Genomic DNA, 22,955 nt, shown 5'->3' with positions numbered 1-22,955 from the left:
ATATCTGGGATTCCGCTAGCCTCAGGGCTATCCAAGCTACGGCTGGACCACATGCAGCCCTTGCAGACAGGCCACCAACTCTGATAACGTTTTCCGTGTGTTACATCAAGCCCAAGCCAGCTGTCCATAATCATTCTGCTCACACAAAGTTACTCTCTCTCTCTCTACACACACACACACATGCACTCTCCCCGTCGCTTGGAGTGACACATTTGTCGCTGGTCTGCCACCAGAGATTAGGCTGTTATGCGGTGGTGTGTGAACCACAAAGCAGGGCAGGGTTAAAGGGATTGTCCCCGGCTGGCTCTGGGTGGACAGCGTGTTGCCGTCTGTCTTATCAGAGGGAAACCAGGGGAAGGTTCTACTGCTAGTCCACGCTAAGATCCTTCGTACGGCAGGAATATCCTGTCAACCCAGGGGGCACATCAACAGTCTCAAGCGCTCTAATGTGGAGCTTTGACTGAGTGTTTTATTAGGAGGTAATGGGAATCGAGAGAAGTGAGGTGTGGGTGCGAGGATCCCCCTCCCCTCTCTAGACTCACTCGGCCTCTCGTGGTCCCCGGAGAGGCTGTGAGAGGAGGCCTCGGCGTCCGCAGATCGGAGAGAGGCTGGATGGGACTCAGCAGCAGGGAGAGGGACGAGCTCACCCCCGTCCCCCCCGAGGGGCTTCCACGAGAGCCTCGGCATTTCGGGAGCCTCTTTACCCCGTGAAGGGTGAGATGTTTGGACAGGACTGATGCCTGGGGGCATGTGAGAGGGTTTTGGTGGGGACAGAGTTGCGTCATTGGCCGATGAGGTGAGACCTGTCAGGCTGGTGTCATGTGCACCTCCCTCCTCACGTTGCAGGGGCTACCCTGTGGGGGTGGGGGGCGGGCGGCACCTGCCCCGTCGCACATTCACCCCTGTCTAAACAAGAACACCCCATCCTAAAACACGAGTGAATCGGCCCGCTACGTCTCCCGGGTGCTGCTAAGGGCAACGGGGTCTGTGTGTGTGTGCGTGTCATTAACGTGAGCCCCGGCTTGTGTGTGTGATTGGGGCGGGGGGGTTGCCTGACACGGGGGGCCTGTGTGTTGGGGTGTGTGTTATGAGGTGTCTGCAGTTCTAATAAAGGAAAGAGCAGAGACCGTCTCGGCCTCATCATATCGCTGTACTGGAGTCTCCGTCCGGCCATCCGTCCAGAACCTTCTGGCTGTCCGACTGGATCTCAATGGGTCAGCTTCTGGATCATCTGGAGTAGATCACAAGACGCTTCTATCTCCTCAACCGCTCTTCTTTAGAATTTTTTTTCTTCTTTTTTTTGTTGAAAATGTGTGTGTTTTTGCTTTGGTGTGTGTGTTTGCTTTGAAAGAGCAGATGTGTGTGTGAGAGTGTGTAGCGCAGGGTTGCTCGCCCGGGTTGAAATGCTGAAGCGTCCAACTGGGTTATTTTTGGGTCAGTGACAGCGAGTCAATGGCTGCAGATGCGTCGCAAAGGAAGGCTCTGAGATACCAGCAGACCCTGGTAGGTCTCTATATATCACTCCGCCTGCCTGCCTGCCTGTCTGTCTGTCTGTCTGTCTGTCTGTGTGTCTGTCTATAAGGCTGATACCAACAGACCCTGGTAGTTTTCTCTGTATCACTGTGTCCAATTACCTGTTGCCGTAGCTCCTTCCAAACGCACCTCTCTTTTTCATGTCTCTCGTTCCTCTGAAGCCCTTTCGTTTCTATCTTTCACATCTCCTCTGTCCATGTGTCTGTCCATTTGTGTTTGTCGTTGGTCGCTCTCCGTCTTTCCACCATTGAGTTTATCTGTTCATCTCTCATTTACGTGTCTCATATGAACATGTCCCTCCTCTGCTCATCTAGCTGTGCTATGTGTGTTGTCCTGGGTGATTGTTGTCTGATTAGACGATAACAGTGTTTAATGACTTCTTGGAAGTCTGTGGTGTTGTTGCCCATGTGAGCTGGGCCTCGTAGTGGTGGCGAACAGCTGCACAACCAGGGACGCTCCCCTGACCGTCCCACGTACGCGCACCTCATCATCCTCCCTCATCATCCTCCCTCTTCTTCCTCCCTCTCTGCTGGTCAGTTCACTATCATCTTTGCGACCCTCCGGTTGTCCTGATTCATCGGTGACTCCTCTTCCTGTGAGTCCAGGTTTCCCAGATAGAGGTCTTGTAAAGCGACTGCTGTTTTCATGTATGTAGGGGTAAAAATACTTGGTCCTGTACTCTGGAACCCTGAGTGCCAAGGATGCATGTATTTATACAACATCAGCCCTCTCACGAGGAAGTCATGGGTCACTCGATCTCCTTATGGTAAACCAACTGCATTTATATTGCGCTTTTCTACCTCAGCGGCACTCAAAGCGCTTTAAAGGTTTCGCCTCCGCGACGTGGCAGAGCTGCCAAGTTCAGTGCACTGAGCATGCCCACTGAGCATCAGGAACAACTTGTGGTTCGGAGTCTTGCCCCTTCCACACATGGCCAGGAAGAGTCAGGGATCGAACCACCAACCTTGTGATTCGTGTTTGACCCTCTCTACCCCCTGAACCGCAGCCCGCCTCAATCAGCTCAAACACCTGGGATTTCATGATGTCATCGTGTATTTGCCCATACACCTGTTTAGCTGTTGATCTACAATGACTTCCATAGATTGGAATAAAGTTGGATACTGCATGTTGCATAGTGATAGAGGGAAGATATTAGATGGGGAGGGAGGGAGGCATTGGCAAGAGTAGTCAGGTGAAAAGAGGGAGTCAGGTGGCTGAGCGGTTAGGGAATCGGACTAGTAATCAGAAGGTTGCAGGTTCGATTCCTGGCCGTGTCAATTGACGTTGTGTCCTTGGGCAAGGCACTTCACCCTACTTGCCTCGGGGAGAATGTCCCTGTACTTACTGTAAGTCGCTCTGGATAAGAGCGTCTGCTAAATGACTAAATGTGAATGTTATGTAAATGTAGTCTGTTGGAGCAGTGTGTGTGTGTGTGAGAAAGTGTGGAGGGGAGGTGAGATAGTGTAAATACCGCCCTTCTTCCGCTCCCTCCCTCCCGCTCTGGGAGGAGATGGATGCGTGCCCGAGGCGAGTCACTAACCCCGGCCCCTGCCCGGCCTCCATGGAGCAGAGGTCAGATAAAAATAAGAAAATCTCAATTAGTCATACTATTTACAGACTTAATGTTTCTCCTCTGGAGTTACTCAGACATACATCTATCACACAGGTATGATAGCAATGATGGACCCTGTGTGGGTGTGTGTTTGTGTGTGTGTGTGGGCAGACTACACAGGGTGAAATTATCACTCACAAAGGCTAGGGAGGGAGTGTGGAGAGCTGTTAATATCCGAGCGCTGTCTTTAGTCCGATTATTTATTAATCGGGACCACAATACGGGGAGTATGATTTCAGTAAGTAGCATGTTTGGGTTCGCATGCCAAACCCTTTCAGATGAATTGGTAGGACCGTCCTCTTGTGACTAGCAACTGTAGCCACAAGGATGTTGTGTGTCACTTCCAGGTCACACAACGGTGGTTGACCTCCGACCTGACGGAGAGGGAAGTGACCCCTAAGGATGTGCGGACCGGCTAAAACCTTGTGGCGATGTGGTGTGCGTGGGCACTTGTGAGTTTGTGTGAGACTTGTGGTTGTGGACGAGAAACCCTTCAGGTAAAACTAGATCGCGTCTGTCGGTTTGTCTGTCTGTCTTGCTCCATGTTAATGGAATGAATCTTTATATTGAGATAATGGAAGTGAATGTTTTTGTTCTAACATTCTACAGTAGAATGCAAGATGTGTTCCATGGATAAGGATAGGATTGATACAGATATAAACAAAGAGAAAATGGGATGGCGGTGTTGTTGCACTGGGCAGAATTGTGTCAGTGATCATTGGGTCTCACTGGTGCTAAATTTAACCTCGAGTAAGGTTGCACCAAAGGGGGGGGGGGGGGGGGGGGGGCTGTGGTAGTGAGAGGGGAAATTTGAGGGTCGGGAGAGGGGGAGTGAAATAAAAGGGCAGAGGAAGGGCAAGAGACGGAGGTGATGTTGTTTTGAGAGAGGGAGAGACAATCTCTGTTGTTCTGGATAGTGCTTTCATTATGAACACAGATGTCATGTAAGGGGTGCGTTTAACCGGGATGATTCAGTGAAATATGGAAATGTAATGCCAGTTAGAGCCTTGGTCGTTTACCACTTGCAATTACTGTCCAATACTTTGGTGCACCAAACATTCCTGGCCATGCACCTGTTCATATCCATGCCATGCTACACGTGCTGCGCTGGGACTTACAGTCACAAAAAAGTGAATGCCTTAAACACTGAACGCAGGAGTAACGGTTGCCATGGCACTACTTCCTGGTATTAAATCACAGTCTCACATTCATACCATGCGAACAGTCTGCCTGCCCTTGAATGGCTGGTTCAGTTAGGGTTATGGTCCTGGACTGCCTGGAGTCTCCTGGCTGACTGGCAGGCTCAGGGAATCCACCCTGCAGAATTAAAAGCTGCTGACAAGTTATTGTCAAGCCAAGTGTCTGTATTAACCTCTGGCCCTTCCTCCTGTAGTGTGTGTGTGTGTGTGTGTGTGTGTGTGTGTGTGTGTGTGTGTGTGGACGGACGGACGTATGTACCTGTGTGTGTGTGTGTGTGTGCGTGTGTGTGTGTGCGTGCGTGTGTGTGTGTGTGTGTGTGTGTGTGTGGACGGACGTATGTACCTGTGTGTGTGTGTGTGTGTGTGTGTGTGTGTGTGTGTGTGTGTGTGTGTGTGTGTGTGTGTGTGTGTGTGTGTGTGTGTGTGTGTGTGCGTGCGTGCGTGTGTGTGTGTCTATAGACCAAGCATACTGTCTAACCCTCCCCTTGGTTAGGACAGGGAGCAGGCACCAGGTACAGTCTGACATCCTAAATGACAGGAACAGACAGGTCTGAGAGATTAAAAAGGAGGAGTATTATAAAAGAAAGAGGGATATCCAGAAGAAGAGAACTGGGCCTCACAGGAGGAATGATGAGGGAACGCATCAACACTTTTGAGACAGTGTTGAATGTAGACCAGATTCTGGTAAGGTCATCTTGATATGCTTGTATATGCTTGTCGATTGTATCTATCTATTGATCAACACAGGATTGATTGATTGACCCATTTGGAAGAATGCATTTCCACCCTGTTTATAGGCATGCATTATTAGTCTCTTGGATTTCTGCGGTTGGAGCCATGAATTGTTTAATTAATTATGGTCATTCAATATGTATTAATATTTCATATGGGGGATTCCCACTTGTGTCAGTCTTTGGTGAGAGAGACAGCATACAGCTGTACCGTTTATTTGGATTCTCTATCTCTCACCTCTCAAGGGTGCGAGAGTGTTTACTTTCTGAAAAGATAAATGAATTGTTTGCCTTCGGTGTATGAGAAAGCAGCTTGGATGTGTGTGTGTGCGTGTGTGTTTGTGTGTCCTAATCTCTTTCTGTCCATCAATGACTGGGTCAAATTTGATCATTAACCTTCTGTCCTGGACAATGCCATATTGTTTGGTCTGACTGTACACCTACACACACACACGCACACACACAAACACACCTTCACTCTCATACACAACAACACAATTCTTTGCTGTTGCATGTTTAGGGTTAGGTACGCTCACACACTTACACACACACACACACACACACACAGGAGTTGCGCACCCTGCACAAGGTTGCTCATACACATTCATGTTCACAACAGGAATTTGACGTTTCTTTTTAATTAACTCTCAAAGTCGCCATGCCCTTCCCTCTCTGTATCTGTTAGCAGCTATCACTCTATCCCAGTCTCTTTCTCTAAGAGCTCATTAGATCCCACATTCGACAGGCTGTTCTAGGCCCCCTGACATCACTCCACTCCGTGTCCCGACAGTATTAAAATAACGTGTCCTAACCAGTTCCCTTTTCAGTAAAACTACCCCTACCAGCACAAACAAAGTCAAGTGTATGTCATGGTAGTCAAGGCCACTGGGCACGGACGTGCGTACCTGGACAGTGGAGGACTTTGTACGGGGTCATCGTGTGACACTGAGGGACTCTCAGGGTCCTGCAGTGATACTGAGGGACTCTCAGGGTCTTGCAGTGACACTGAGGGACTCTCAGGGTCCTGCAGTGACACTGAGGGACTCTCAGGGTCTTGCAGTGACACTGAGGGACTCTCAGGGTCTTGCAGTGACACTTCTGCTTCCCACGCTGTCACCCTTTCTCTCTTCCTCCAACCCTCCCTCTTTCCCACTGTCTCTTTCTCTGCCCATCCCTCCCTCGCCTAATCGTGCAATCCGTTGATACGCAGGTTCTTTCTTCTTTTATGTTCACGCTGGGTCCTTTCCCCCATGTTGATGTTAGTCCTGTGGTCCTAACACTTGGTGCTGGTGTCGCACACACACTGAAGAACTTGGGATTGTCTAGGAGAATGGACCAGCAGGTAGGGAGCCCTGAGGCTGTATGTCTTCGGACGTTTATTCGATTGATTACTTTCCAAACGTGGTACTTTTCCACAATGTTTGAGGTCCACCTCATGCTTGTAAAAAAATATTGTATTTCAATATTCAATTTATTTGAGTCTGTCCCTAAAGGAAATTTAGGATGAGAAATACTGACATTGATTGTTTTAGTAAGATGGCTCATTGATGATTTTTGCTTGAGTGCTCCAGGATTCAGCTGAAAGGTTTGAAATAAAGACAAGAAATAGTCCAGGGACAATCCAGGGAGTTTTGCATGTTTTAGATGAACAGGGATTGATCCCAGACAGGAATGATTAGTTTGCAAGCCATAGATTACAATACATATTTCGTAACTAATAATAAGAAAACCGAAAGATACATAAACAAGTGCAAGTTAAAGTTAATTCAAAGTCAAAAGATCAAATGCTGTTTCAAATCATATATAGCGTGGAACACAAAGTCTTAAAGTAAGTCATACTATTAAACCTGGGAATAACTTAATGAGGGGATGGACAGGAGCCTTGTGCAACATAATATCTGTGTTTATCGTTGGCTATCAACAGCATCTGCAGTCCCAGCATTTCCATCACATACAGCACACACACACACACACAAACACACACACACACACACACACACACACACGCGCGCTCTCTCTTCTGGGAAGGACAGAAGCCAGTTCAGCCAGGGTGAGAGATCGTTTCGTGGGGGAAAGTGTTGCCCAAGTCAACAGCTGGAAGTATAGGTTGTGTGTTGAGTCAGTTTGAGTCTGTGAGTTCTCCTGAGAGGGTCTGATCCAGGCTGGTCTGCTGCCTGGCCTGCTGACTCAGCATCCTGCACAGGGGCGTGTGTGCTCGCTCTGGGGCCCTCCTGGGGGACCATGGTTGTGTGCCGGTGTACACTGTGGCGCAAGGGGTTCCTGTAGGCCGACCCAGGATCAGATTGTTGCTTTAGCTTTTTTACTTCACAGTGAAAAACGGGGAGGTGAATGCTGATCTACGATCAGATGAGTGTGTGTCTGTGTGTGTGTGTGTGTGTGTGTGTATAGGAAGAGGATGGTGTGGAATGTTCCCTCTTCCTGGGGTCTCTTCCTCTGGTGCTTGGCTCCTCTCCAGCTCCTCTATAGAGGGAGGGGTTTTTCCGATCTCTTGTCCCGTTGACTCTATTTCTGTCCGAGAGGGTATTCAGGTTGGTGTGTATCCCTTACACATTCCCTCTCTCTACCTCGTTATCTTCTGCCTCCTCCGCCTCTCTCGCGCTCCTCACTTTTCACGTTTCCCTCGCCGGCCTGTTTCCCTCCATCTCCGTGCGCTTTGCCTTCGTTGTCATTTGAACCTCAAGAAAAAGCATGCGCCGCTTCATTAATACCCTCCGAGAGAAAATGTGGCCGATGCAAATTGCTGCTCCCTGGTCCTGCTGTGGGTTTCTGGGTAATGTAGTCTTTCCTCTGTCTCCAGCTCTCTGGGGAGTACAGGGAGCAGCTGGGCAGCTATGCCAGGAGGGAGGCCAAACAATTGATGACAGAGAGACAATGGAGGAGGCAAGCAGGAGAACGCACCCCCGCCAACCCCAGACAGGGTCATGGGCGGCGACATCAGCCCCCTGTTACCATGGAGTCCTTCCTCAGTCAAACCTCTTCCATGAAGAAGCCCCGCCCCTACTCCAAATGCCAAGGTGGACAAGCACATGTGACCCACTGACTGGAAGTTAAATAAAAAAGGCACAGTTACTCATGCTTTGTGTGTGTTTGGGTGTCTGTCTTTGTATCTGTGGGTGTGTACGTGTATCTGTGTGTGTTTATGTGTATCTGTGCATGTGTGTGTATGTGTTTATGTGTATCTGTGTGTGCGTGTGTGTGTATGTGTATCTGTGTGTGCGTATGCGTATGTGTATCTGTGTGTGTGCGTGTGTGTGTATGTGTATCTGTGTGTGTGCGTGTGTGTGTATGTGTATCTGTGTGTGTGTCCACAGACTGTGTGGCACGTGTCCAGAGGTACATGGTGACCAAGCTGGGGGAGGACTGGATCTTCCTGGTGTTGCTGGGCGTGACCATGGCCCTGGTGAGCTGGAGCATGGACTACGCCAGCGCCAAGAGCCTGCAAGGTACCCCACTCTCCCACACACTGCAAGGTACCCTATTCCCCCACACAGCCTGCAAGGTACCCTATTTCCCCACACAGCCTGCAAGGTACCCTATTCCCCACACAGCCTGCAAGGTACCCTATTCCCCCACACAGCCTGCAAGGTACCCCATTCCCCCACACAGCCTGCAAGGTACCCTATTCCCCCACACAGCCTGCAAGGTACCCTATTCCCCCACACAGCCTGCAAGGTACCCTATTCCCCCACACAGCCTGCAAGGTACCCTATTCCCCCACACAGCCTGCAAGGTACCCCATTCCCCACACAGCCTGCAAGGTACCCTATTCCCCCACACAGCCTGCAAGGTACCCCATTCCCCCACACAGCCTGCAAGGTACCCCATGCCCCCACACAGCTGTCCACTCGACAGACGTGCACAGATGATGACAAAGCTTGGTTGTACTGTAGGTTTGTGATTTCATTAGTAGTTTAATTCTGTTTTTTTTCCCTTACTTTCTCGCTCCTTTTAATTCTCCATAAACCCCTACTCTCTCTCTCTCTCTCTCTCTCTCTCTATCTCTCTCTCTTTCTCTCTCTTTTCTCTCTCTCTCTCTCTCTCTCTCTCTCTCTCTCTCTTCTCTCTCTCTCTCTCATCTCTCTCTCTCTCTCTCTCTCTCTCTCTCTCTCTCTCTCTCTCTCTCTCTCTCTCTCTCTCTCATACACAGCATACACGTGGATGCATGGGGAGTTGAGTGGTAACGTCCTGCTACAGTACCTGGCCTGGGTCACCTATCCCATGGTCCTGGTCATGTTCGCTTCTCTCTTCTGCCACCTGGTCGCCCCCCAGGCCATAGGTAAGCATCCGCATAATCATTCCCTCTCTCTCCATCTCTCCTCTCTGTGTCTCTCTCTTCAAGGCTCCGCCCACACTGTGCACGGCCTCCATGCTGCAATGTTTCAGTGCCTCCACCCCATTACACCTCCGTCTCTCTCTCCATCTCCATCTCTCTCTCCCCCGCCCTCTCTCTCGTTTCCTCACTTCTTCCCTCACTTCCTCCTCTCTCTCTGCAGGCTCTGGTATCCCTGAGCTTAAGACATACTGCGTGGGGTGGTGCTGAAGGAGTATTTGACCCTCAAGGCCTTCGTGGCCAAAGTGGTGGGCTGACCGCTGGACTGGGCAGTGGCATGCCAGTGGGGAAGGAGGTACACCCCACCTGCCCTGCCTCCCCCACCTGCCCTGCCTCCCCCACCTGCCCTGCCTCCCTGCCTCCCCCACCTCCCTGCCTCCCCACCTGCCCCACCTGCCCCACCTCCCCTGCCTCCCCCACCTGCCCCCTCTCTCCCTCTCTCCCTCTATGTCTCTCGCTCTCTCCCTCTATGTCTCTCTGTCTCTCTGTCTCTCTGTCTCTCTGTCTCTCTGTCTCTCCCTCTCTCCCTCTATGTCTCTCCCTCTATGTCTCTCTGTCTCTCCCTCTCTCCCGGCACGCTGGATCATAAATCATTTTCTGTCACGTTTTCTCCTCCTCCTCTCGGGACTGAAACAATTTAACTGAGCCCCTCGACAAACTCCATTCATTTTCTTCTACCGAAGGCTGGCCCACTGTCAGCCAAAGCAATTATAGAATGATTCATTTGTACTAATACAATGTGCCCCAGTTAAGAATTTGTATCACAGCAAATTGCTTCTGTCGGTGCAGTTCACAGTGACTGTTTTTGTCTCTTGTTGTTGCTGACAGTCTTCCTCCTTCCCATAATTCCTAGGGCCCATTTGTACACATCGCCAGTATCTGTGCGGCCGTGTTGAGTCAGGTCTTATCCATCTTCTCCGGAGTCTATGAGGTAAGCTGAGGCACCAAAATAAACGAAATCGCCCATAACACTCTCTCTCTCTTTATTGTTTTTAACTTGCATAGCTGGGGCTTGTGCAATTGCACTAACGTGTGTGTGGAATGTAGATTGCTCTCGGTGAACCCTGTCTCCGAGGCACGAGTAGCTTACATTTTTCTTTTAACTGGTGTTGTTTTCTTTCGCATTCTATTTCTGTCTCTCTGTCTCTCTCTTTCTCCCGCTCTGTGCCTCTCATGTCTTTGTATTGGCCGTCCCTCTCACACCTCGCCCATGTTTGTGTCTGTCTGTATTAATAGTGTGATGGTCATGTCTGGCATGTGTATTAACAGTGACCTCCGCTCTCCCTGTCTCGCTCCACCCCCTCTCTCCTCCCCCTTCCCTCCTCCTCCCATACCCCGCCCCTCCTTCCTCCACCCCGTATCTCCCCCCCTCCTGTGTCACCCCTCCTCCTCCTCCCCCCCCACCCCCACCCACCCTCTCTCTTTCCTCCCTCCTTCCTCGTTGCTGTCTCTCTCTCTCCGCACCCCCCCCCCTCCCCTCCCCAGAATAGCGGACATAACCAGGACCTGCTGGTGTGTGCGTGTGCCGTGGGAGTGGCCACCTGCTTCGCTGCCCCAGTAGGAGGCAAGTCCCGCCCACCTGCCCGGCGGCGTCCAGCTGCTGAGGGCTTGGTGCTGCCTCCAGGGCCTGGTCTGGAGTCAGCTGTCGCTGCTTAAACACTCAGCCGACTCCCAGCCCCAGGGGCAGCACAGACCTGATCCTGGATCAGTATCTATCGGCAACATCAAGCCACACATGTAGTGGGATGCAGCAGGCCGTCCGTGCTGGGATTGTCGCAGATAGAACACCACACAAACGCTGTAGCATCCTCTGTTCTGGGTGATGTGTTTCCTGCCTTGTGAGGTTTCTATCTGTTCTTTTTCTGCTCTGTCTGATCTGCTGCTGTCTGTGGCTGGCTCTGCCTTGTGATTTTCTTTGTTTGGATTCAGCTTCTGTTTGTTTTTGCCCTCTGTGCCTCCTGTCCTCCCGATGCTGTTCCGGTGACCATTATTCATTCACTTTATTCCTTTTTTCCCACTTCTCTCTTCTCCTCTCCCTCCACTCCCTCGCTTCCTGTTTGTCCTCTCTTGATCTTTCATTCTCTTCTATCTTGCCCTATTGCCTCACCCTTCTCCTCTCTTTCTTCACATGCGTCCTTCCTTCCTCTCACTCTCTCCACATGCCTGTCCTGTATTCCCCCCCCACCCTCCTCTCCCCCCCCCCCTGCTGTCCCTCTCTCTGTCTCTGTGTCTCTCTTGTCTGTGTCAGTAGAATCCCTATGGTTACACAGACATTCTGACAGTAGGCTGTGCTGTTGGGGTGGGCTGCTGCTTTGGAACACCACTAGGAGGTACTGTTCCCCTCGTCCCTCTCACATCCACCCTACACCCACCCTACACCCACCCTACACCCACCCTACATCCACCCTACACCCACCCTACACCCACCCTACATCCACCCTACACCCACCCTACACCCACCCTACACCCACCCTACACCCACCCTACATCCACCCTACACCCACCCTACACCCACCCTACACCCACCCTACATCCACCCTACACCCACCCTACACCCACCCTACACCCACCCTACACCCACCCTACATCCACCCTACACCCACCCTACACCCACCCTACACCCACCCTACATCCACCCTACACCCACCCTACACCCACCCTACACCCACCCTACATCCACCCTACACCCACCCTACACCCACCCTACACCCACCCTACATCCACCCTACATCCACCCTACACCCACCCTACACCCACCCTACATCCACCCTACACCCACCCTACACCCACCCTACATCCACCCTACACCCACCCTACACCCACCCTACATCCACCCTACACCCACCCTACACCCACCCTACATCCACCCTACACCCACCCTACACCCACCCTACACCCACCCTACATCCACCCTACACCCACCCTACACCCACCCTACACCCACCCTACATCCACCCTACACCCACCCTACACCCACCCTACACCCACCCTACATCCACCCTACACCCACCCTACACCCACCCTACATCCACCCTATATCCACCCTACACCCACCCTACATCCACCCTACATCCACCCTACACCCACCCTACATCCACCCTACACCCACCCTACACCCACCCTACACCCACCCTACATCCACCCTACACCCACCCTACACCCACCCTACATCCCACCCTACACCCACCCTACACCCACCCTACATCCACCCTACACCCACCCTACACCCACCCTACATCCACCCTACACCCACCCTACACCCACCCTACACCCACCCTACACCCACCCTACACCCACCCTACACCCACCCTACACCCACCCTACACCCACCCTACACCCACCCTACATCCACCCAACCACCTACCATACCACCCTACACCCACCCTACACCCACCCTACACCCACCCTACATCCACCCTACACCCACCCTACACCCACCCTACATCCACCCTACACCCACCCTACACCCACCCTACACCCACCCTACATCCACCCTACACCCACCCTACACCCACCCTACACCCACCCTACACCCACCCTACACCCACCCTACACCCACCCTACACCCACCCTACACCCACCCTACACCCACCCTACACCCACCCTACACCCACCCTACACCCACCCTACATCCACCCTACATCCACCCTACACCCACCCTACACCCACCCTACATCCACCCTACACCCACCCTACACCCACCCTACATCCACCCTACACCCACCCTACACCCACCCTACATCCACCCTACACCCACCCTACACCCACCCTACATCCACCCTACACCCACCCTACACCCACCCTACACCCACCCTACATCCACCCTACACCCACCCTACACCCACCCTACATCCACCCTACACCCACCCTACACCCACCCTACACCCACCCTACATCCACCCTACACCCACCCTACACCCACCCTACATCCACCCTATATCCACCCTACACCCACCCTACATCCACCCTACATCCACCCTACACCCACCCTACATCCACCCTACACCCACCCTACACCCACCCTACACCCACCCTACATCCACCCTACACCCACCCTACACCCACCCTACATCCACCCTACACCCCACCCTACACCCACCCTACATCCACCCTACACCCACCCTACACCCACCCTACATCCACCCTACACCCACCCTACACCCACCCTACACCCACCCTACATCCACCCTACACCCACCCTACATCCACCCTACACCCACCCTACACCCACCCTACATCCACCCTACACCCACCCTACATCCACCCTACACCCACCCTACATCCACCCTACACCCACCCTACACCCACCCTACATCCACCCTACACCCACCCTACATCCACCCTACATCCACCCTACACTCACCCTACATCCCCCCACCCCCCCCCCCCCCCCCCCCCCACACACACACACACACACACTCAGGGCCTCATTTACTAACAGGATTGCGCCCATTTCAGGCATACAATAGCGGGTAAAGACATAAAACCGTATTTACAAAGGCAGTGCACATGAGTATAAGGGTATACGGGAAAGTGGGCGTGTGCCGCAAAGAGATGGGAGGAGAGGTATATTTCTTCCTTGTGACATGTTTATGTTAGCTGTAACTTCGTGAACCAATATTTCAATCTCCTGTTCGCTGAACCTTCTTTTTCTTTTCCTCGAATCACCCATGGTGGCAGTAACATGCAGGCGATGTCTCCCGTCTTTTAACGGCGCGCTAATTAACACTAAAGGGCGGAGTAAGGCGCTGATTGCCCGACGAGGATCTGGTTTGATAAATACCACACAAAATGCGGAAATACACTGTGCGCTATTTGCGGTTGGGCAAAGGCGCAGATTAAGCTGCGGCCCTCAGTCTCTCAATTTAAAATCCACAAGATTCTGCCAACTCATCCCAAAATAGAAGCACCAAGAAACAAACATGCTTGGCGACATGAAAGCAAGACTTTTCTCTCGTGCTTAAATATTGTTTTTTTTATCTTCTCGTTTCATCTTGCCCAGAGTCATGTCACTGACGAGCTCTTCTGTTTATTTTACTTGCACACTGATTATCTCTCTGTGAGGGGGGTTGTTTGTGTGCGGGTGTGTGTGTGTGCGGGTGTGTGTGTACTAAATGAGTACTTCTCCTGTTGTGTATAATTACACCCCTAGATTGAAGTGCCTCTGGTCTCATTCTGCTTACTTAACTCAAATTTCTCTCCCCTGCTCCATCTTCCTCTCCCTCATTTTCTCTTGTTCTCTCCCTCTTTTGCTGCCCCCCTTCATCCTTCACATTTCCTTCTCTCTCTATCTCTCCCTTCACCTCTCTCTCTCTCTCCCTTCACCTCTCTCTATATTCTCCACTCTCTCCCCCTTTTATCTCTCTCTATCTCCACCCTCTCTCTACCCCCTCTCTCTCTTTACCTCTCTCTATCTCAACCCTCTCTCTCCCCCTTCACCTGTCTCTCCCCCCTCTCTCTCCCTTTACCTCTCTCTCTATTCCCCCTCTTCTCTCCCTCTCTCTCTCTCTCTCTCTCTCTCTCTCTCTCTCTCTCTCTCTCTCTCTCTACAGGGGTGTTGTTCAGTATTGAGGTCACGTCTACCTACTTTGCAGTGAGGAATTACTGGAGAGGCTACTTTGCTGCCACGTTCAGTGCCTTCATATTCAGGGTGCTCTCTGTGTGGAACACTGACGCTGGTGAGGCTCAGGAAACCAGCTACACACACCACACACACACACTACACACACACACACACCTACACACACACAGGTGTCTTTTCTGCTTTCACGAATCAGTGTGTCCAATCATGTACTGCCACGGAATGTGGTCTTGTAGGAGATGGTTGACATAAAATCATTGTTTTGACTTTGCAGCATGTTGTGCTTTATGTTGTAGTCACCATCACGGCTCTCTTCAAAACCAACTTCCGAATGGACTTCCCCTTTGACTTGCAGGAGCTTCCTGCGTTTGCAATTATTGGGTGAGATAACAGCACTCTGGTGTTTACATGTGTGTGTGTGTGTGTGTGTGTGTGCTTCCCTCTCAACCTCTCTCTCCTTTCAGGATCTCATGCGGGTTCCTGGGGGCGTTCTTTGTGTACCTGAACCGACAGGTGGTGCTGGTCATGAGACGGCAGACCGCACTCACACGCTTCCTAACCAAGCAGTGAGATAACACACACACACCTTGCCCTATCCCCCCACACACACTCCACCCTCCAACACACACACCTTGCCCTATCTCCCCCACACACACTCCACCCTGCAACACTTAAAGCCTTTCTGCCTGCCTTTTATTCAATAGGGACATTCACTTATCTGAATACCCGACCAGTCAGGGTACATTACTCTTCAGCATTAGGGGAGAGAGAGCTGCACATGTGGTCTGTTGTCATTGTTCCACCCTAGCAGTCAGAACCAGGATGAGAATCCAACTCATTCAACTCCATTACTGGCCTCAATTACTTGTGATGTCGCTACAAAGTGGGTTTGTAAGAGCAGGGTGTTCCTGTTAATGCTCTTCCAATTGTGTGTGTGTGTTTGGTGTGTGTGTGTGTGTTTGGTGTGTGTGCGTGTGTGTGTGTTTGGTGTGTGTGTGTGTTTGGTCTGTGTGTTTGTGTGCGTGTGTGTGTGTGTGTCGTTCCAGCCGTTTGATTTACCCAGGGGCCGTTACACTGATCATCGCCACCATCACGTTTCCTCCAGGGTTCGGACAGTTCATGGCCGGAGAGGTCAGTGATGGTTATTACTTGTCGTTCACTGATAGTATGAGAAGAAGTCTGCCTCAATGGCCACGTTTGGCACTTTGAGAATCTCATTCTCTCTCTCTCTTCTTCTTCAGCTTATGCCCAGGGAGTGTATAAACTCGCTCTTTGATAATTTCACCTGGACCAAAATCTTGGAGGCCCCGCTCCCCCCTGGTCTGGGGCGCTCCAGCGCGTGGCTCCACCCTCAAGTCAGCGTGTTCGTCATCCTCATCCTCTTCTTCATCATGAAGGTACGTCTGCCCTCTGAGCTTTCAGATCGGGGTTTTTGTGTGTGTGTTTGTGTGACCCTGACCGTTATGCCAACCGACTTTTCTAAATGCAAACATTCTCGTCATTTTCGTAATGTCTGTGGTTTAGTTCTGGATGTCTGCTGTTTCCACCACGATGCCCATCCCCTCGGGTGCCTTCATGCCCGTGTTCATACTAGGTAAGACATCCAGGCTGACAGGGTGGCAGCACATCTGACTACATATAAAGTTTTACACTCTGGCACCAAGCCGGCTCCTTCAGTCTCTATCGTCTTCTCCTCCAATGCTCCTGTCTCGCCTGTAGGGGCAGCATTCGGACGTCTGGTGGGCGAGATCATGGCCACTCTTTTCCCAAATGGGATCCTTTTTGACGGGATAGTCTACCGCATTCTCCCTGGGGGCTACGCCGTCATAGGTAACCCTCTCAACAGTAGTAGAATCATCCCATTTACGTTCACAACATTTATTATGTGGCACGTTTCTTTCCACGCCTGTTAATCACTGTTTAAGATCACATGAAAGTCGAAAAAAGAAGTTCCAACTGCCGAAATTCTGGACGATATTTTGAACGTTCTTTTTTGTGTGCGCAGGTGCGGCAGCCCTGACGGGGGCGGTCACCCACACGGTGTCGACCGCGGTCATCTGCTTCGAGCTCACAGGCCAGATCTCCCACATCCTGCCCATGATGGTGGCAGTGATCCTGGCCAACATGGTGGCCCAGGGCCTGCAGCCCTCGCTCTACGACTCCATCATCCAGGTCAAGAAGCTGCCTTACTTGCCTGAGCTGGCCCTCGGACACATCAGGTACCGTGGACTCCATCATGGCTCAATCATTTTGGCGCGCGCCATTTTGGCTCAAGCCATTTTGGCTCAAGCCACTCCAGTTTCTGTGTTCATCATTAACCAGCGGGTCACTTGTTCGTCTCTCTCCTTCACCAGCAAGTACAACATCTTTGTTGAGGACATCATGGTACGGAAGGTGAACTTCCTGTCCTCTCATTCGACCTACAGGGAGTTGAGCCGCCTTCTAGATGCCACCTCCCTGAAGACCATCCCGTTAGTCGACTCCAAGGGTGAGACCGAGTCTCTGCCTCGTCCCGACGCCTCGCTTTTAAGCTCTGTGCTAAATTCCCCACCCCCTTCCTTCCATCCTCTCTCAGAATCCATGATCCTATTGGGCTCCATCGAGAGGACCGAGCTCCAGGCCCTCTGTGATTGGTGGCTGTCGGCCGATAGGCGGGTCTTTGAGCATGGCCAGGGGTCAGCGAGCACCAAGGCTAGCTGGGAGTCGTTCACCTTGGTGGATGAGGAGGGAGGCGAGCGGGGCGGAGACAAGGTGGGTGCTAGACTCAGACAGGCTGCTGACACACCTGTGCAGAGCTGGTCATCTTCGACATCTAATAAAAGTCGAATTAGGGAGTCAGGTGGATGAGCGTTTAGGGAATCGGGCTAGTAATCTGAAGGTTGCCGGTTCGATTCCCGGCTGTGCAAAATTACGTTGTGTCCTTGGGCAAGGCACTTCACCCTACTTGCCTCAGGGAGAATGTCCCTGTACTTACTGTGAGTCGCTCTGGATAAGAGCGTCTGCTAAATGACTAAATGTAAATCTAGTTAAAGTCTCTCTTTGTTTTGCCAGACCACTCCAGTCCAGGATGAATGCAACGGGCCCCTCAGAGCCCCCCGATCGCAGGAACTCTCCACCAATCACGCCGGTTCAGGTGGGACGGCTTCGCAGAGCTGATTCAGTCAGACTTTTCGGCGCCCTTCATTTCCTGCTAATGCTTTTTCCATATCCTGTACTCAGACAAGCGCAGGCTCCAGTCTGTGAGGAGAACTTTCCAGCGCCTCTTCTCGTCTGTCTCTTCCTCCTCGGGCCAGACAGACACTCAGGTACCAGCCTGGACATCGCTGACTTTTAACTCCAGATCTATGATCAGGGTCTCCATTCCCTACTCAGTATTTGAACCATGGAGAGGGGAAAACAGCAAAACTAATCTTAGATCAGCCACAGGAGCAATTACATTTTGTGTCCACCAGGTGTGCGTGAACTTACATAACTGGTGTTTTGATCCGGTGTATGATGCGATACACAAAATCACGATGATTTGAAAGTGATTTCTCACCCTGTTATGGAGCCTTAGAACCACCAGGGGGCAGATGATTGACATAAATCTGTAAACCTGACAGCTCTCTCTCTCTCTCCTACTCCTCCCCCACTCCTCCCCCTCTTTCTCTAGGAGTCACCCGCTCCCCATACTGACACCATGTCCCAAGAGGAGGTAAAATATCGTATTGACTGACTATCTATAACAAGCCAGCCATTACATGTTTCAGTGGATAACCGTAGACAGCATGTTGTACATTTTGGTGTCAATCACTCCACATCTGCACTGTGATTGGCCAACACAGATCAAAGTCTGGGAGGAAGCAGAGCTGGACAAACCAATCGATGTGGATCAGATACGCGTAGATCCCTCCCCCTTTCAGCTGGTGGAAAGGACGTCCTTACACAAGGTGTCACACAGAAGTATTCGCACCCGTGACAACACCACCACCAACCAAACACCTGTAACCATGCCTACTGTATTACAACAGCTGTCAAAACGCAACACCAGTAACCATGCCTACTGTATGACAACAGCTGTCAAAACGCAACACCAGTAACCATGCCTACTGTATGACAACAGCTGTCAAAACGCAACACCAGTAACCATGCCTACTGTATGACAACAGCTGTCAAAACGCAACACCAGTAACCACGCCTACTGTATGACAACAGCTGTCAAAACGCAACATCAGTAACCATGCCTACTGTATGACAACAGCTGTCAAAACGCAACACCAGTAACCACGCCTACTGTATGACAACAGCTGTCAAAACGCAACACCAGTAACCATGCCTACTGTATGACAACAGCTGTCAAAACGCAACACCAGTAACCATGCCTACTGTATGACAACAGCTGTCAAAACGCAACACCAGTAACCACGCCTACTGTATGACAACAGCTGTCAAAACGCAACACCAGTAACCATGCCTACTGTATGACAACAGCTGTCAAAACGCAACACCAGTAACCATGCCTACTGTATGACAACAGCTGTCAAAACGCAACACCAGTAACCATGCCTACTGTATGACAACAGCTGTCAAAACGCAACACCAGTAACCATACGTACGACACCAGCTGTGCCCGCTTGGCGGTTTCTTCAGAGGCTGAAGTGAAACTAGAAATGGTGGATGGTGTCTGGACAGCTGACTCACAACATAATGACATTTTTACAGGACATTGATTAGTATCGTCAGTAATGTTTTTTTGTGTGTGTCTCTCTCTCTCCCTCTCTCCCTCTCTCTCTCTCTCTCTCTCTCTCTCTCTCCCTCTCTCTCTCTCTCTCTCTCTCTCTCTCTCTCTCTCTCTCTCTCTCTCTCTCTCTCTCTCTCTCTCTCTCTCCCTCTCTCTCTCTCTCTCTCTCTCTCTCTCTCTCTCTCTCTCTCTCAGACCCACACCCTCTTCTCACTGCTTGGTCTCAGTAATGCCTATGTCACCAGCATTGGGAAACTGGTGGGTGTTGTGGCATTGAATGAGGTGAGGTCACCCTCTCTCTCTCTCTGTCTGTCTCTGTCTGTATGTGTAAGCATTGCTCTGTGTCATCTGTCTGTTCCTGAAACAAGACATCACAGAGTCCTGGCGAGCTCACAGTTGTTACGTGGGCCTTGGCTAGCTTCGCTAACCGTCTGTGTCATGCTCGAGTCGTGCCGTGATTCATGCCATCGCAGTGTGCTTAATCAGCATCCATCCCTCTCAGCACGTATCTCAACCAACAACCGAGCAGACTTGTCGATCTGCTCCCGAACCCTCAGTCTGACTAGTTCAATCTTTGTCCTCCTCTCCTCCTTCCCCTCCATCTTCCCCCTCTCCTTCCGTGTCCATCTCCCTCCCAGCTGCAGAAGGCCATCGAGGGCTCAACCCGGAGCGGGGTGAGGTTGCGCCCCCCGCTGGCCAGTTTCCGAGACGCCAGCAGGAAGGCAAAGAAGCACCAGCCCCCGCCATCCACCCCCTCCTCGCCCACCCGGGAGAGGGAGCTGTGGGGCGAGGGGAGCAGGAGGGAGGCCCAGGAGGGCGGGAGGAGGGAGACCAAGGAGGAGCCGGGAAGAAAAGGAGGCTCCTCCAGTGGAGGTACGGAGTGTGGGCCCTCACCCCAGGGAAGCGTCCGGAGCGACGGCCCTGAGATAGACTCTCCTCCCCTGGAAACCTTCTCCCCCTCTACCCCCTCCACCTCCACTCCTGCCAGCCCTGTCTTCACTCTCTCATCCCTCCATTCTGTGCCGGAGGAGGAGAAAGAGGAGGAACGGGACAGCGAGGAGGAGTCTGACGAGCCCATTTAGGTGGATTCCGTTTTTCTCCTCTTTGACAGACTTCTTTTCAAGGTGCATGCTGGGAAAGGTTTCGGGGTGGGGCTTGTTGGAGACTACACTGACGCTCGGCTGTCAGGATGCAGGAAGAGCCGTTGCAGAAGAACGGTGCTTCTGGGACTTGTAGTCCTGGGAGTTGTTTTTTATTCTTAGGGTGGCCATGTTTTTTTTCTTCTTCTTCTTCTCTCAGTTTCTCAGGTGTATTCATTGCGTCTTTAAAACTCCAGACATTGACAGATGTTTCTCATCCTCTCACATTCTGTACCTGTGCCTCTGAAAGTGAATATATGTCCCTGTTCCACCACAGATTAATACACTGTAACGTGTAGTGTAGGTACACTGTTTGTGTCACTGTCAGAGACACATACCTCCATGGCACAATAACTGACAAAAATGAAATGAGTTGAATACTGAAATTATATTGTTAGTCGAGATGCAACAGACAGTGATTCTTGATCACGAATCAAATGTTTACTAATGGGAATAAAAATAATTTTAGTGTACAGTTCGTACTGCATCTCCGATATGTTCATTCATGCCGATGCTTGTAATGGTAATTTTGGGAAATATAATAAGTACTTCAATCTGTCCACTGTCTTTTCCTTTGAAGTTGTACCACCCATTGCACTACAACAGGTATCAGTAGCAGATGAAGTCCTGTGAAAGTCAAGTGGTAATAACTTTCCACAACAAAGGTCAACATTGTGTTTCAGTGTCACGGTCTCATGTGAGTGTGAGTGTCTGCCCGTGTCTCTCTGAGTTTGTCTGACATTGATGCTTTCCTAACACCCGGACGCCAGATGACCTGGAAACGTTCCTACTACCCACGGGTGAGTAAACATCTACATTTAGTCATTTAGCAGACGCTCTTATCCAGAGCGGCTTACAGTAAGTACAGGGACATTCCCCCCCAGGCAAGTAGGGTGACATGGTTGCGTTTTTTTTGGTAAGACGACTGCACAGGGATCGGCAACTGCAGAGTCACCCAGTCATCCAGGCAGACGTGGCGAAGGGGGTTATCCCTTGTGCTGCCTTCGGGTCACATGACACAAAGGTTCACAACGAACCATCGTTGTGTTTACCCAATTTTACCCAATACAAAAACAAATAAATAGCATTTTCTTTTAACCTTCGCAATGTGGGGGGTCTGAGACAGCCCGACGGTTAAAAGAAAATTCCTCACTTTGTTTTTGTATGCGGTAAAGTTGTCGCAATACTTTGGTGGGTCACAATGACTGATGGGTCAGAATGACCCGAAGATAACACACGTGTTAAAGGTTTGAAGGGGTTGAGGAGGGCAGGATAAGGTAGCTGAGCTAACCTCCACAGCATCAGGAAATGTCAACTGTTCTCGTTCGTCAAAGATGTACACACAAACACATCAGGACTTCTCATTTGTTTTTGTTTATTTGCGCTTTCTCCATAGTTCTTGTTGTTTAGGATGGGAAAGAAGGGAGAAAGACAGAGGGAGGAAGGGGGGGTGGAGGTTGGTTCGTGCAGGAGAAAGAGAGGGGAAAGGGGTGAAAAAGAGGGAGAGAGAGACAGGTTCACATCGGAGGGAGGGAGAGAGACCATTTGGAAGAACCATCTTGTAACAACCTTCCAACGTACATGCATAGGTATGAGTGGTACACACTGGGATTGCCAGTTACATCTCAAATGAAAACATACTCAATCCTTTCAACTGTATACAAGTGTTTTTACTTCAGGTTCTGTGCCACGCGGTTCCAAAATGATCAAACATTTATACTAAATGTCTGATTGCCTCAAATCCACCTTTGGTCAAGTGTAAGATTTGTTTTAAAGTTGTTGTTTTTTACCGGCAGTGATTCTTCCAACGAGAGCAGGCATGTACATCAACAGACATAAAGACAGACAGACACACATTTACAGACCAGGTACAAAGAGACAGAAAGAGGAGGAAGAGAGGAAGAAAGGCAAAAATACCAGAAGCAGATACAGTGTCATGCCTGCAGACAAGTTGCTTAGGCAACTGAAAAATGGCAGTAGGATGATACAAAAGAAGAAATCAACTGAAAATCAGTCGGTTAACAACATCGGAGGAAAATACATTTGGCTTCTTGTTATTCGTTTATTTCATTCATTTATTTCTTAATCG

General features: G+C 50.9%; 1 protein-coding gene across 1 annotated transcript; it reads left to right on the top strand.

Moving 5' to 3' along the window:
- The first annotated feature begins 1,283 nt into the window (after positions 1-1,283).
- clcn1b (chloride channel, voltage-sensitive 1b) lies at positions 1,284-21,420 on the top strand. Its single transcript, XM_062465765.1, is given in 25 exon segments — positions 1,284-1,503; positions 7,894-8,110; positions 8,408-8,539; positions 9,244-9,372; positions 9,590-9,613; positions 9,616-9,672; positions 9,675-9,721; positions 10,280-10,357; positions 11,678-11,756; positions 14,979-15,104; positions 15,304-15,388; positions 15,472-15,573; positions 16,054-16,138; positions 16,249-16,404; positions 16,532-16,601; positions 16,727-16,837; positions 17,013-17,226; positions 17,362-17,495; positions 17,583-17,758; positions 18,059-18,140; positions 18,227-18,312; positions 18,660-18,701; positions 18,832-18,936; positions 19,923-20,009; positions 20,366-21,420. Coding segments are annotated over 25 exon segments (2,919 nt in total). The 5' UTR covers positions 1,284-1,452; the 3' UTR covers positions 20,810-21,420.
- The last annotated feature ends 1,535 nt before the right edge of the window (positions 21,421-22,955 follow it).

Source organism: Osmerus eperlanus, chromosome 7, assembly GCF_963692335.1.
Source record: "Osmerus eperlanus chromosome 7, fOsmEpe2.1, whole genome shotgun sequence".
Taxonomy (NCBI): domain Eukaryota; kingdom Metazoa; phylum Chordata; class Actinopteri; order Osmeriformes; family Osmeridae; genus Osmerus; species Osmerus eperlanus.
Note: the sequence above shows the minus strand (reverse complement) of the source record. Positions and strands in the feature narration are given on the sequence as shown.